The sequence below is a fragment of the Sinocyclocheilus rhinocerous genome, unplaced genomic scaffold (assembly GCF_001515625.1).
Source record: "Sinocyclocheilus rhinocerous isolate Xijiao unplaced genomic scaffold, SAMN03320098_v1.1 scaffold2021, whole genome shotgun sequence".
Lineage (NCBI taxonomy): Eukaryota > Metazoa > Chordata > Actinopteri > Cypriniformes > Cyprinidae > Sinocyclocheilus > Sinocyclocheilus rhinocerous.
In genome coordinates, this window is record NW_015662687.1 from 102,104 (window position 1) to 116,040 (window position 13,937).

At 38.9% G+C, this 13,937-nt stretch overlaps 2 protein-coding genes and 1 pseudogene across 11 annotated transcripts in view; 2 read left to right on the forward strand and 1 right to left on the reverse strand.

Moving 5' to 3' along the window:
* LOC107728238 (MYC binding protein 2) overlaps window positions 1-3,070 on the forward strand; it is an 80,162-nt gene extending 77,092 nt beyond the window's left edge. For all 10 annotated transcript variants that reach the window (XM_016538339.1, XM_016538340.1, XM_016538344.1 and 7 more), the window contains 2 exons: window positions 1,566-1,731; window positions 1,932-3,070. In XM_016538339.1, the coding sequence (XP_016393825.1) occupies window positions 1,566-1,731; window positions 1,932-2,047 (282 nt within the window). In that variant the 3' untranslated portion in view covers window positions 2,048-3,070. The remainder of the gene's footprint in view (window positions 1-1,565; window positions 1,732-1,931) is intronic.
* Window positions 3,071-4,169: 1,099 nt separating this feature from the next.
* LOC107728243 (F-box/LRR-repeat protein 3-like) lies at window positions 4,170-8,733 on the forward strand (annotated as a pseudogene).
* Window positions 8,734-8,865: 132 nt separating this feature from the next.
* LOC107728242 (ceroid-lipofuscinosis neuronal protein 5-like) overlaps window positions 8,866-13,937 on the reverse strand; it is a 9,214-nt gene continuing 4,142 nt past the window's right edge. The window contains exon 4 of the mRNA XM_016538352.1: window positions 8,866-11,891. Coding sequence (XP_016393838.1) covers window positions 11,407-11,891 — 485 coding nt within the window. The 3' untranslated portion in view covers window positions 8,866-11,406. The remainder of the gene's footprint in view (window positions 11,892-13,937) is intronic.

Sequence of the window (13,937 nt, forward strand, 5' to 3'; positions counted from 1 at the left end):
AGATTAAACTTATTTTAGTAAATAAAGTACCACATTTCAGCTATCGTTTTGTTAGGATGGGGACACAATGTTATTTTATCCTTGCTTCTAGGAAATCCTCATAGGCTTTCTAACGGGGCCATAAACATTTAAATTTAGCGTGGCTTTAAGCACTATGCATCGTTAAAGTTTAACTTTCCCCGTCACTAAACCGGTAAATGTGGTGTTTACATGGAATAATCGTAATATGAGTTTACCTTATGGTACGAACCCAGAGTCTCCGCATCAGTAGGAAAGCGATAAAACCAGCATCTTTCATCCGAAGACTTGTGTTGCATTTCGGGGCAAAACAAAAAAACATTGTCGACCAACAATATAAAATGCAGGAAACTATTAATTGGTTATTCTACAATTAATTGTATTACAAATTATACTACGACTGGAAAATACTGTAAATTGATAAACTGTTCGGCGTAACGACGTTTAATGTCTCCGACAGCGCCTGTAGTACCATTTAGCAACTTGTTAGCAACCGTCTTTTTTAAGAAACGTAACAGTCACTCAAATTTGATGGCCTCCAGTACATTTTGCTGTATGAATATTTGAATATGCAATACACCAAAGTAAAGATCAGAGCCTCTACTTTTAAACAAAAAAAATCTGTTTTATTCTAGCTTAAAGCATTCTTTTTTTATCAACACTTGAATATAGGTAGGTTTCATAAAAATGCATAATTTTGAGCAAAAAGGTGAGAAAATCACATTTTTATCAAAAACTACATCTGGATAATATTCAGTACGATTATCAAAGCATAAATCCAGTAAATCGCTTCCATCAACACCTCCAAAGCTTGCACAGACATTATACCACTTCCTGGATCAACAATTTACACCGTAACATTATGCAGTTTTCATTTATATGCTGTCTGTTTCTGATGATCGCATTATTTTTCATATGTATCTTCGGGAGGTTTTGTACTCGTTCAGAAGATGTGTAATAGCGCCCCCGAGTGTATAACAGTAAAAACACGAAAAGCCGTAAAAACTCGTCTTTGGCGGGGAAGCGTTGTCTTCAATGTACTTATCTTTTGATGAAAAGCGAGAAACTGAAAGTGAGTTTAAGAGGTGGTCCAAATGATTTAGTTTTACTAATTTAAATATTTACTAGGGAGATCGCAGGTGCGCATGCGTGACCAAAATAAAATAAGTTCATTTGCGTACCGACATGGTTGGCAGCTGTTAATGCACAATTACGATTTTAGATCGACACGCTGTTATACTGTAAGATTTCTATGCGAACTGAAAGCATAAATCTAGGCTATCCGCTGCCGTTTTCAAAACACAATGCAAAACTGTGACATTTCATTCACTGACGCTCTTCACTTGGCAGCGCATATACTTGCTCGCCCGGCAACCCGCCAAAATAAAAGCTTGCTGATTTTAAGTTAGAAAATGATGAAAATTAATTCATTCATTCATTGACTGCTTGTAATGGCGAATCACAGCAAAACAGAGAGAAAGAGAATGGTTGCGAGGAATGTGCTGCTTTGGAATGAGGTTGTTTAGAGCTCTTTCTTTTTGCTGCAGATGTGCTCTAAACACGGGACAGATTTCCTGGAGTATAAATGTCGTTACTGTTGCTCTGTGGCTGTGTTCTTCTGCTTTGGGACGACACATTTTTGCAACGCCTGTCATGATGATTTCCAGAGGATGACCAGTGTCCCAAAAGAAGAGCTGCCTCATTGTCCTGCTGGTAAAACACTTCATACATGTTATAAGACAAGTGCTTGCATTAAAACTTCCCACCACCATGTTTGGTTTGTCTGAAACTCGTGTATCATCCTTCTCTTGTTGAATTAGGCCTTTGTTTAATGACAAGCTGTTATTGAAATTGCTTAAGCCAACAAACTGACAAAACAACATGTTGACTTCATTTTCATTCTTTCCTCACAGGACCAAAAGGAAAACAGTTAGAAGGAAGCGAGTGTCCCCTGCATGTAGTACATCCTCCCACCGGAGAGGAGTTCGCCCTGGGCTGCGGCGTGTGTAGAAATGCCCATACCTTCTAAACGCCAGAGTCCTATAATGATCTCTCTCTATATATATATATATATATTCACCCTCCTGGGCGGCCGACTCCCTCTTCAGCGCAGCCCGAGAGCAGATACAGCGGACGTCCCATTCTGAGGGGGCTGTGACGGGCCGCTGTGCACCAGGGTGCATCCCTACCCTCTCTTTAGATGCTGAAGAATGAAAAAAATAACAAAAAAAATAAAATAACGTTGTGACGTGTTTGCATGTAGCCGTTGTAACCCTGCGGCTTGTATAAACGTTGCACACCTCCTGACCACTGAAGGGTAACAATGTATGGAGGATTTTGGGATCCGAGACCACCGCGGATGGGCCATGATTTGAGCTTCTCGAATACAAATTTAAGATTCTATTGTTGTATGTAAACTGACTTTGTTTTCGTAATCCTGTACAGTATTCCTTCACTTTGGAGTGCATCATGGTTTGACTGCTAAAGATTCAAATGCTATAAGAGGACTTTAGAATGTGACGCTGGAGGAAAATAGTGTACGATTTATCTAATCTTGTATATAATGACAGTAACCCTTCATATGTGTATCCCGACGTTGCTACTCTACACTTCAGTTTTCGTTTGATATTCTGGGTTATGTTTTGAGCCAGAACTTTTAATGAAGTGCAATACTGGGCGTGCCTCCTCGCAGATGTAAACATATGGAATGTATGTCAATAAAGCCACTGTACATTTTTATACAGTGATACACACACTGTTGTGTTTTCCCCGGCAAGTGTGCCATCATTTCTGTAGTCAGAACCTTATCGAGGGGCTTGTTGTCTGCGGTGTCTGCCCTGTTGTCTCAATGACGTGGTATAAACCCCTTTTTCCTGTCATTTTAAAACGAAGGTGAGTATGTTCTGCTTTTGTATTGTAAGAACACGACTCCTTGGGGCCAGTCTTCACACCAAATCAAAGGACCGTGAGGCAAAACAAGATATATATTAGAAATTGTGGCTATTTAATGGTTGTTTTGGAGGCATATTGGAAAGATTGTTTGGGGGGGGGGGGTGATGATTAACAGTGTAAGAGACAAAAAATTGCAACTTGTGAATCTGCTTTGTATTATTATCTGTGGATGGAGCGGAGTAGTAATAATAAACAGGGTTCTCTGTTCAGCAAGGTACATTCCAAAAGGAGCGTCCTGTGCTTTTCTTTCATTTCTCATTCACTCCTGAAACATGCAAGCTCGAAAATGAAAGTCTGTGGCGGACAGAGCTTGGCGACCCGAACGTCGTTTCTCATACGGTACGTCTAAAGCGGTTTATTTCCTAAAATAGCGCTATTTGCAATTAGCTATTTGTTTATTTGGGTACATTAAAGTTTTGGCTTTGGTTTAGGCATAAAATATATGCCGCGTCAGAGGCATCTTATAGTTGGCACATCAGTTTTCCGTCTGCTGTGTGCAGGGTTGCCAGGTTTTCACAACAAAGCCCACCCAAACGCATTACGGGGGTTTAAAATACACATTTTTGGTAGGGTTCCCCTGGTAAAATTAGCACTCCAGGGGCTAAATATCGCGTTATTGAGGTTGGACATGAAAAACAACCCGCAGCAACAGTGTTAAAGTAGCCCAGACAGCTCCGCGGGAAAACTGCGGACTTGGCAACACTGGCTGTTTGTTAGCGTGTGAGCGAAAAGACCAATCACAATCCAGAATGCAAAACAGATGTGAGAAAGCCAGCCAATTGGAATTTATATGTAAATATAACGTCCTCGTTGTAATTTATATGCAGATATACTTCGTACCACAACGTCCGGTACTTTGAATAGACCTGATGTAAGGTGATTTTCTATTTTTTATCATGTTTGCAATAAATAAATAAAAACAGACGGCAGACCTAACACCGAAATTATCTACAAAAATTTGAAATAGTGTATGCACATTTAAGTAAACTGGCGCATTTGAAAGCACAATAACAACATTTGTCACGTGGTGCGTGCTACCTTTCTCCGCGTTGCTGAGGCTCGAGCAAACACACTAGCGAATGCTTGGACGGCTTCCTATTAGCATGTCACTCACATACTAATAATTAGAGCCTCGTATTAAAAGCGTATACTTATGAATGTCTATCGTAAGAAACGGAATGCTGTTGTATGAAGGGTTCGGCTTTCTGAGCCGCTGTGCGCCCCCTGGAGGAAGAGTCCGGGCATAAACAGCAGGCAGCCGCTCACGCTCGACAACAACACCGCTCTTGTGGCCATATTCAGCGTTGGAGGAGGCGGGGACGCTGAAATCTCCCGCGGTATAGAGCTCAGCGAGAAGTAGGGCAACCAGCAACATCGCCGAGACGTACGCATTCAGACTCCCGCGAAAACAACAACGCAAAACGACAAATTCAACCCATTCGTCTCCAATGCATGTCCTCTGCGCCGCTCTGATGTGTTCCGGTCCCGGTCCGGGCTGACATTCAGACGAGGAGTCGGGATTTTGCCTATTTTTCACTGTTTGCATTTGCTACTTTACATGAGTAACATGCAAAACAGGTAACTGTTAACATTTATTTGGAGCAGCGCAGCAAGGCTGTTGTTGGTTTAATCTAACTAGATCACTCTCTGTAACTAAATGCATGAGTGCAGTGTGTTTATTGGGTTAATAAAGTGTTTGTTCATGAGTAATATCTCATCCATGGCAGTTCAGTTGCTTATATTAATTGAAAGCATTGGTTGCTGGTTAATCTCGAGTATAACGAAACTTGCTGCGAACATGGAATTTGTTTATAATTGCATTAAAGCAGTTTAACTCGTTTTCAGGAAAGTTCAAAGCCATTTAAACGTAATAAATATAGCAAACCCTGTAAAATAAACTTGTTTTAGGATGCATGTCTTCTCTGCATGTTTGCATCTGCCACTGTGTATACCTCTAATGCTTCACAGCTCTCTCAGGCCCCCAAGAATGAAAAGGTTGAGCAGAGACCGCGAGGACAGCACCTCATCCTGTAAGGGGCCGACAGACTCCTGTAAGAGGGTCAGACAGTCCGCCGAGGACCCTGGAGATCTGCTGTCCAACTGGGCTCGACTGCCACAGGAGATCCTGCTCCACATCTTCCAGTACCTGCCTCTCCTCGATCGCGCCTTCGCCTCGCAGGTCTGCCGCGGCTGGAATGAGGCCTTCCACATGCCCGAGCTGTTGGAGGTGCTTTGAGTTTGAGCTCAACCAGCCTGCCAGCTCTTACCTGAAGGCCACTCATCCTGACCTAATAAAGCAAATCATAAAGAGGCACTCCAATCATTTACAGTACGTCAGCTTCAAGGTGAGAGGCTCAGCGGGAAGCTGACAGTTACCAGCTGGCTCCACATTACCACTTTAAACATTACAGCTCACAAATCATGCCGAACTTGAAGGGACAGTTCTCCCAAAAATTAAATTTCTGGCAAAATTTACTGACTCAAATCATGTCGTTTCAAACCTGTGACTCTCTTTTTTTTTTTTTCTGCAGAGCATTAAGATATTTTGAAGAATGCTGGTAACCAAACAGTTTTGGTGTCTGATGGATTGCAATGGTAACCAAAACTTGGTAAACTTTGGTTACCAGCGTTCTTGAATCTATCTTTCATCATACAGGCTTAAAACAATGTGATTTGGGTAAGAAATTTCATTTTTGGGTGAACTATGCCTCCCAAAAATGACAGTTTTGGCATCATTCACTTGCCCAAATCATGTCATTCCAAACCTATAAGACATTTGTTCATCTTAAAAATACAAATGAAAATATTTTAATAAAATCTGAGAGATTTCTTGTCCCTTCTTTGAAATCTTCAAATCATGAATCGAGTTGTCTTCTGAAGAGACAATCACTTTATATGACGAACAGATTTAATTTAGGCTTTTGTTTACATATAATCACTGATCAACGCACCTGCATAGAGCTCATCAGATATGGTAGAAATGATATACTTGTTAGATACAATGAATATGATAGGCTTAGATTAAACCACTCCATGGTTTGCTGTGGATTACTTATACGATGTCTTGATAAACTTTTTCAAGCCTTAAGGTTTTGGCTGCATGGGCTTTCAATGTAGGGACGGAAATCTCTTCGGTTTTCATTAGAAATGTATCGGTGTTTCAAAGATGAATGAAAATCTTGTGGGTTTGTCATGAGGGTGAGTAAATGATGACAGAATTTTAATTCGCATTGTAAGTGCACCTAAAAAAAATAGGTGATATATAAATATATAGATAGATTTTAGATGTGACTATTTTAGATGTGACTATTTTACAGTAACTCTGAACACGGCTGGTCTGATCAGTAGTTGAGTTGCTGGAGCTGATGCTAAGCGCGTGTGATCTGTGTGCACAGGTGGACAGCAGTACCGAGTCAGCGGAGGCTGCGTGTGACATCCTGTCTCAGCTGGTCAACTGCTCTCTGAAGACTCCTGGGCTGATCTCCACTGCACGGCCCAGCTTCATGGAGCTGCCGAAGGTATCAGGACGTGTGTTTTGGCTGAGCTGTGTGTTGGGGTGATGGGTCGGCTTGTTTCCTGATGTCTGATTGTTTCCTCTCTTCAGTCGCACTTCATCTCTGCACTAACCGTGGTGTTTGTCAACTCCAAGTCTCTTTCGTCTCTGAAAATTGACGACACGCCAGTGGATGATCCTTCGCTCAAGGTGCTGGTGGCCAACAACAGTGACACACTCAAGCTGTTAAAGATGAGCAGCTGCCCACATGTTTCTCCTGCAGGTATGACTTGCTCATCTGCCGCTGTTGTTATTTGAGGAGCTTTGATTTAAACAGTTAAATATTAATATCAATAATAAGTTTAATAATTGACGACTTTATCTTAATGCAAGAATAGTCTGAAATAAACAAAAGACACAATACTGTTTAATGTAGCTTGCACAGAACTGGATAACCAATATGTAAAATCCTGCTACATAAGTTTATTAAGGCAATTTTCATAATACTACTTGCTGCATTGTGGTTTTGTCAGTTGATTTCTCAAATTACACATGAATTTTGCCGTTAGTACTGTTGCCTTAGAAATGCATAAGTCTGAGGTTGAACAGCTTTGAGCTGAACGTCCGGCTTGTCATCTAGTAATTATGGTAAATACAACATGCCACGAAAGCACCAATTCTCTTATGTTCTCTTATGCTCTTATGTTGTGTTTTGTGATGCAGTCAACATTGATTTCAATGCTGCAATACCTCCTTTTGAGTGGAAGTGGAAAGATTTTCAGTGAATAACCACTTAAATTTAGGTCCGTTCTTCTCACAACGACTTGAAATGTAGCGCACGAGTCATACAAACATAGGCTTTTTATGCAATTTTTGCAACCTGATATTCACAGTGCATATTCACTATTATTCACTTGATAAAAGAGCAGGTCAGTATTGTGTATGACTAAGTCATATGGATTTGGAACAACATGATACAACATGACACAATTTTGATTTTAGGTTAACTTTTAAATAATCTGAAAAATCAATATTAAAAGAATAGTTCACCCAAAAATGAAAATTGGCTGAATTTACTCACCCTCAGGCCATCCGAGATGTATATGAGTTTGTTTCTTCATCAGAACAGATTTGGAGAAATGTAGCATCACGTCACTTGCTCACCAGTGGTTCCTCTGCAGTGAATGGGTGCCGTCAGAATGAGAGTCCAAACAGCTGATAAAAACATTACAATAATCCACACCACTCCAGTCACACTTCCATTCTGCCACTCTTTTTTTATGAAATTATATTGATGTTTCTTTTGTCAGAGGTTGATATGTAATTAGATCTAACAACTGTGTTTGTGCTTAATAGTGCATGGACCTTAGTCAGACTCTATTATTTGTAGTGTCTAGCGCAGGTGAAACCCATCAGTCTGCTGTTGTTGCAGGTATTCTGTGCGTCGCTGATCAGTGTCACGGTCTGAGAGAGCTGGCTCTGAACTATCACTTACTGAGCGACGAGCTGCTGCTGGCGCTGTCCTCCGAGAAGCACGTGCCCCTCGAGCATCTGCGCATAGATGTGGTGAGCGAGAACCCCGGCCAGCAGTTCCACACCAAGAAGAGCAGCTGGGACGCCATGGTGCGCCATTCGCCCAAATTCAACCTGGTCATGTACTTCTTCCTGTACGAGGATGAGTTTGGGCCTTTTTTCCGCGACGAGATCCCCGTTACGCACCTCTACTTCGGCCGCTCTGTCAGCAAAGAGGTCCTGGGCCGCGTGGGCATGAATTGTCCGCGTCTGGTGGAGCTGGTGGTGTGTGCCAACGGTCTGCGGCCGCTGGACGAGGAGCTGATCCGTATCGCCGAACGCTGCCAGCACCTGTCGGCCATCGGACTGGGCGAGTGCGAGGTCTCCTGTAGCGCTTTCGTGGAGTTCGTGAAGATGTGTGGCCGCCGTCTCTCTCAGCTCTCCATCATGGAGGAGGTGCTCATCCCAGACCACAAATACAGCCTGGATGAGATCCACTGGGAAGTGTCCAAGCACCTCGGGCGCGTTTGGTTTCCAGATATGATGCCCACCTGGTGAAGTGTTGTGTTTACAAGACCATAAAAAGTAATCGGACTTTGGTAATATGGACTCGGTGGTATTTTGCGTGAGTTTCGCAGTTGCTTCACAAGGTTTGTACATAGATTTGATTTGAGATCTATATTCCCACACTGCTATAATGAATGTGGACTGTTGTAAAGGGATAGTTCACGCAGAATGAAAATGTTGTTATTATTTACTCACCCTTAAGTCCTTTCAAATATTTATGATCATCTTCTGTGGAACACGAAAGAAGATATTTTGAAGAATGGTGAAAAAAAATAAAAAAAATTTTTTATATATATATTATTATTTTCCACAGAAGAAAGTCATACAGGTTTGTAGAATGACAGGAGGGTGAGTAAATGATTTTACATTTTTGAGTGAACCATTTCTTTAATGGCATGTTGTGGCAAATCTCCGTTTAATGAATCTTATCAAAAATCTCATAACAATTTACCCTATTATTAAAACACAAAACATTATAATTATACTGAATTAGATGGTGCATCAAAAAGAGATGAAGCCCATTTAAGGACCATTAATATTTTTACCATAAATAACAATTAAGCATTTTTCCTGTTATTCTCAATATCACCTCTTTAAGTTATTGTTTGATTTATTAATCCCATTAGATTCTCACTACTGTAATAAAGTAATTGTTACAGTTCTGTTGTTATTTAATCAGCATAAAGGCAGCACAACAAAATCCACTATGATCTATAAATTTAATATTGCCAGGATCTAAATATTTCACAATTCAGATCACAATGCAAAAGTAAATAAGATTAAGCATATTTGTGAAAAATAACTTTGTATTTTTGAGGTGTAGTATAATCTGGACATTTTGTAAGATTGACTAATTTATCTTTTTTGGAAGCTTTCCTCTTGACATTTCCTTTATGAAACTAAATGAAGGATTGCTGTACATGCCCCACCATCTATATACTGCTACACTTTCAGATTATTTTGAGAAAAAAAAAATTTAATTTAGAAAAGAAACGGAAAACTTTTATCTAGATGCAGATATTCATTATTCCTTATTTAGATGAATGGGCTCTCTGTGTCCGTTTCGTCTTCAGTGGCTCGACATTGTACCGTATTGCCAAACTCAATCTCATGTAAAGTCATTCTTATATCAGAGCACAAACAGTGGTATTTAGTTAAAAGCGTTTTAAGCAATTAACCATCCATTTCCAAAATGCCTGTCCACAGGGCTGTTGGAGCCCGTCCCAGCATCTCTGGTTTTGATTATACTGGTCAATCTATAGCTGGTTTGTGAATCTTCAGCAGCTCCTCCTAGTGGCATGAAAAGCCATAACACTAGCGAGAGTGGTTTCCCGTCACCACTAACTCTCATCACGTTCACCAACACCAATATAAGTTTAAAAGAAGTGCACAGCCATCTGGCTTGGGCTTTTGGTTTAGTGAACTATATTTTGCGTGATTCAAACATTTTGTATTACATGCGTATGGTATGACAGTGCTTTTGTACAAAGATAGTATGCGCCTTATACCAAATTGAAATATTTCTTTCTGGTGGTTCAGGTGAGCACGTTGTTGCTCATATTTTGGTGTCGCAGGGAAGAGGGTGCAGAATAATACAAATAACAGCATATTTTCACGGTCTTAGGTATGTCAGAGAGGAAGGAAATGAAAGCATCAGTGTTTGGCTCACAGCACACTTGTGTCCCAAAGTTTGGAAGAAAATAGTAAAAGAATTTTAGGGATACAATGAAGCGTTGATTGGTTTCTATTAGATTGCATGAAGAATGCTGTGCAATGACACACTGAATGGGATGCGACCGTATAATGAATGAATTAGTCTGGATGTGCAGACAATGCTTGATTAGGCTGCGTTCGCATGCACCCCTTCGTTTCAGTTCAATATGATTCAGTATTGGAGTGAAGCATTGAAAACATTTTCCTTTAAGAAGGAAGTCGCACGTGTCCGTATATAAAATGCTGTGTGTTTGATATAAATAGAAATACTTCTTTCTCGCGCACCCTCTGTGGAGGTTTGACGTGTATCTGTGCTGATCTCTTTCAGACGAGTGGGAATTACTCCTCGATGGATCTTTGTACCCTTGTAATTAGAGATGATCATCAGTGTAATTTATTGATATACTTTTTAAAATTATTAATCTGCTTGTATTGATAGTTTAGCTTTGAGTGAGATGCTCCATGATTTATATGCATATTATATCGTTTATAAAAAGTCAGTAGCATGTAATAGTTTTTCTTTGCCCATTATCCAGAATTAAAGCTGTTTTAGCTTTTGCAAATTGTTGTAGCAACTAAATTAAGTAAACTAAGGTACCTGCCAGCATTTGAAAGTGAAATATTCTCGAAAATGATCCGTAAAAAGGAGCCACAACCCAGTAGTTCACATGCAAATAATAAAATGCACACGCTAGGCTTTAGTCAGCGCATAGCTTGCCAATTTGAAACACAAAAAAACTTTGTTAGACTGACTTTTTGGAAGTGCAAGCTGAGCGTTACATCAACTCAATGTAAACCAGAGCTTAGAAAAATGTACAAATAGCAATGTTTCTGAAGCAAGTGAGCATATTGCTTGTATTGCGGATATGAAAGCATCACATTTCTTTTGCGTTGTAAAAACATCAACATTGTCTTTTATTGAAATAAGGGTGAATAAACATTGTGTGAAAAATAGTGTGGTTGTTTTGCAGATCATTTATTCATAAATGTGCTGTACAGCAACAACAATAAAACGTTAAAAATTATGTTTGCGTTAGTATAAGTTAACACATCTGATAAATCATCTGGAATGGAAATAGAAAATTTTAAATGCAATTTTATTTAGTAGCAAAAACAATTTGATGATTGTTGAAGAATAAAGAATATGGTGGTTATGGTAAAGGAATCTCCTCGTAGTTTATTTGAATGTAAGGATATTTCATCGGCAGCTTCCAATATTCAGAGTTGTAGTAGAAATAGAAGGTCTTCTCTAGGACCATCTTTTCCAAAGCCTCCAGCAGACTCGCAATCACTTCTACGACTGACTGGTGAGAGCGGAACGAGTGGTAGAACTTCTTGATGTCTGTGGCGAGATCTCGCGTGGAAGACTGTTGAAAGATGGAGTCGTCTCCCAAATACAGCGGCTCTCCGCTGTACAGATAGATCTTGGTGTAAGATGTGGGAGTTTGGCTGGACAGGTCGGCACCCATATCCAGTAATTTCTTATATGTGCGGTGCACAAACTGAGAACAATCATACGACTCAAACCACGTTGTGGCGTTTACACCAGCATCTGACTTTACTGTCCAAGTCTCGTAATAAACACCCGTTTCATTGTCCTCCTGAACCCAGCGAGCCATCTCATTAAACATCTCACCTGATAAAACAAAAATATAACATCTTAATTCAACAGAAAACACATGGCAATGAAGATGAAGTGAAAGTTTCAGGCTCCAATATTCTTATATTCACTGCTCATGATATTTTATGTTTTGCTAATGTAGTTTACATAAATGTCTTTTTTTGTTTGTTTTTCATTATAGTTATAGTTATCATTATAGTTATATACCATTTTTCATGTGAAATGTAAGAGTTTAAGATTGTAAGATTGCCACAATTACTGGTTTTATTCCAAATTGAAAAATTATTAGTTGTTTTGTTATATTTTTGGGGAAAATAAAAATATATATATTATTATTATTATTTTTTTTTTACCAGACAAAATATTAATGATATAATAATGTAATTTATTCCTGTGATGCAAAGCTGAATTTTCAGCATCATCACTCCAGTCTTCAGTGTCACAAATCACAATATGCTGATTTGCTGCATAATTATTATTGGTGCTGTTATTAGTAAGGGTTCTTATTATTTTCTATGTTAAAACAGTTGTTGCTTCTTAATATTTTGTGGGAACCTTTTTTTTCAGGATTCTTTTATAAATAGAAAGTTCAAAAGAACAGCTTTATTTGAAAAATAATCTTTTGTACCATTATAAATGCTTTTTCTGCCACTTTTGGCAAAAATGTATGCATGTTTGCTGAATAAAAACATTACGTTCTAATAAAAACACAAAACAATTTTGAGCACATGAATACAGCCATGGTGAGAAGTAGTGAGTTCATTAAAACCATAAAAATCGTAATGTTTCCAAACTTTTGACAAGTACTGTATATCATTACACAAAACAATCAGTGTTGGGGAGGAACTAGTTACATGTAACAGAATTACGTAATTTCATTGCAAAATATAGTAACACTTTATTTTAAGGTGTCCTTGCTACATATGTTACATGTACTTACTATTATAATAACAATTAATTATGCATAATTACATGCAAGTAACTCTAAACCAAACCCTAACCATGTAGTAAGTACATGTAGTTGATTAATATTACTCAGTACTTATATGTATAGTTACACTGGAACAAGGACACCTTAAAATAAAGTGTAACCCAAAATAAATGTAACTGTAATTGGTTACAGTTACTGAGAAAGAATGTGTAACTAAGTCACAGTTACTTATGAAAATGTTAACGATTACAAAGGGGGTTACATCTGAATTGTTTTCACACACACACCCACACAGATTTAATTGATTTCTTTAATAAATGGCAGTGACTGCTCTAAAATATGAGACACCAATGTCTCATGAGATTAGTACAGAGAATAGGACACATGCTTATTCGATAACGGTTCTATTTTCGATTTGGGTTTATACTTGATTTTTTAACTGTTTTTTCCAAGTCATTGTTAGATTCCAGTGTTTCCGGTCATTGCTCTGCAAAGATTTGATTTCAAAAACAGCATCATAGCTGTTAATAACTATTTTCTTATTATGCTTTTAAATCTGTATTTAACCTCAGAATGATCTCAAAGTTAAGTCTGATTTCGTGGTGGCTCTGCTTTAAAATGAAATTATTATAACCTTAATTCAAGTGATGAAGGATTTTGAAAGTCGGACAGTAATTACAACCCCAATTCCAGAAAAGTTGAGACGTTTTGTGAAATGCCATAAAATCAATAATGTTATATTATATTTCACTGGCCAACTTAATTTTATTTTGTAAATATAAGCAAATTTTGATTTTGATGGCTGTAACACATTCCAAAAAAGTTGGGACAGAGGCATGTTTAACTGTGTCACATTAACTTTCCAGAGCGACTGAGCAGAGCGCACACGCATAGAGCAGATAATACGCAGAGCGTCACACCAAAAGTGAAACCTGAGCGGTGACCTAATTCTCGGCAGCCGAAATTTCGGTGCATCTCTAATTATTTGCGACATCAGACATGGATATTATATAATAGATGCTTTTTTGAACAATTTTAGCAATTTAAAAATATTTAAAAATGATTTTTTTTACACGGCACCCCTGCTCTCGACAGGCGGCACCCCGGTTGGGAAACACTGACTTAGCGCC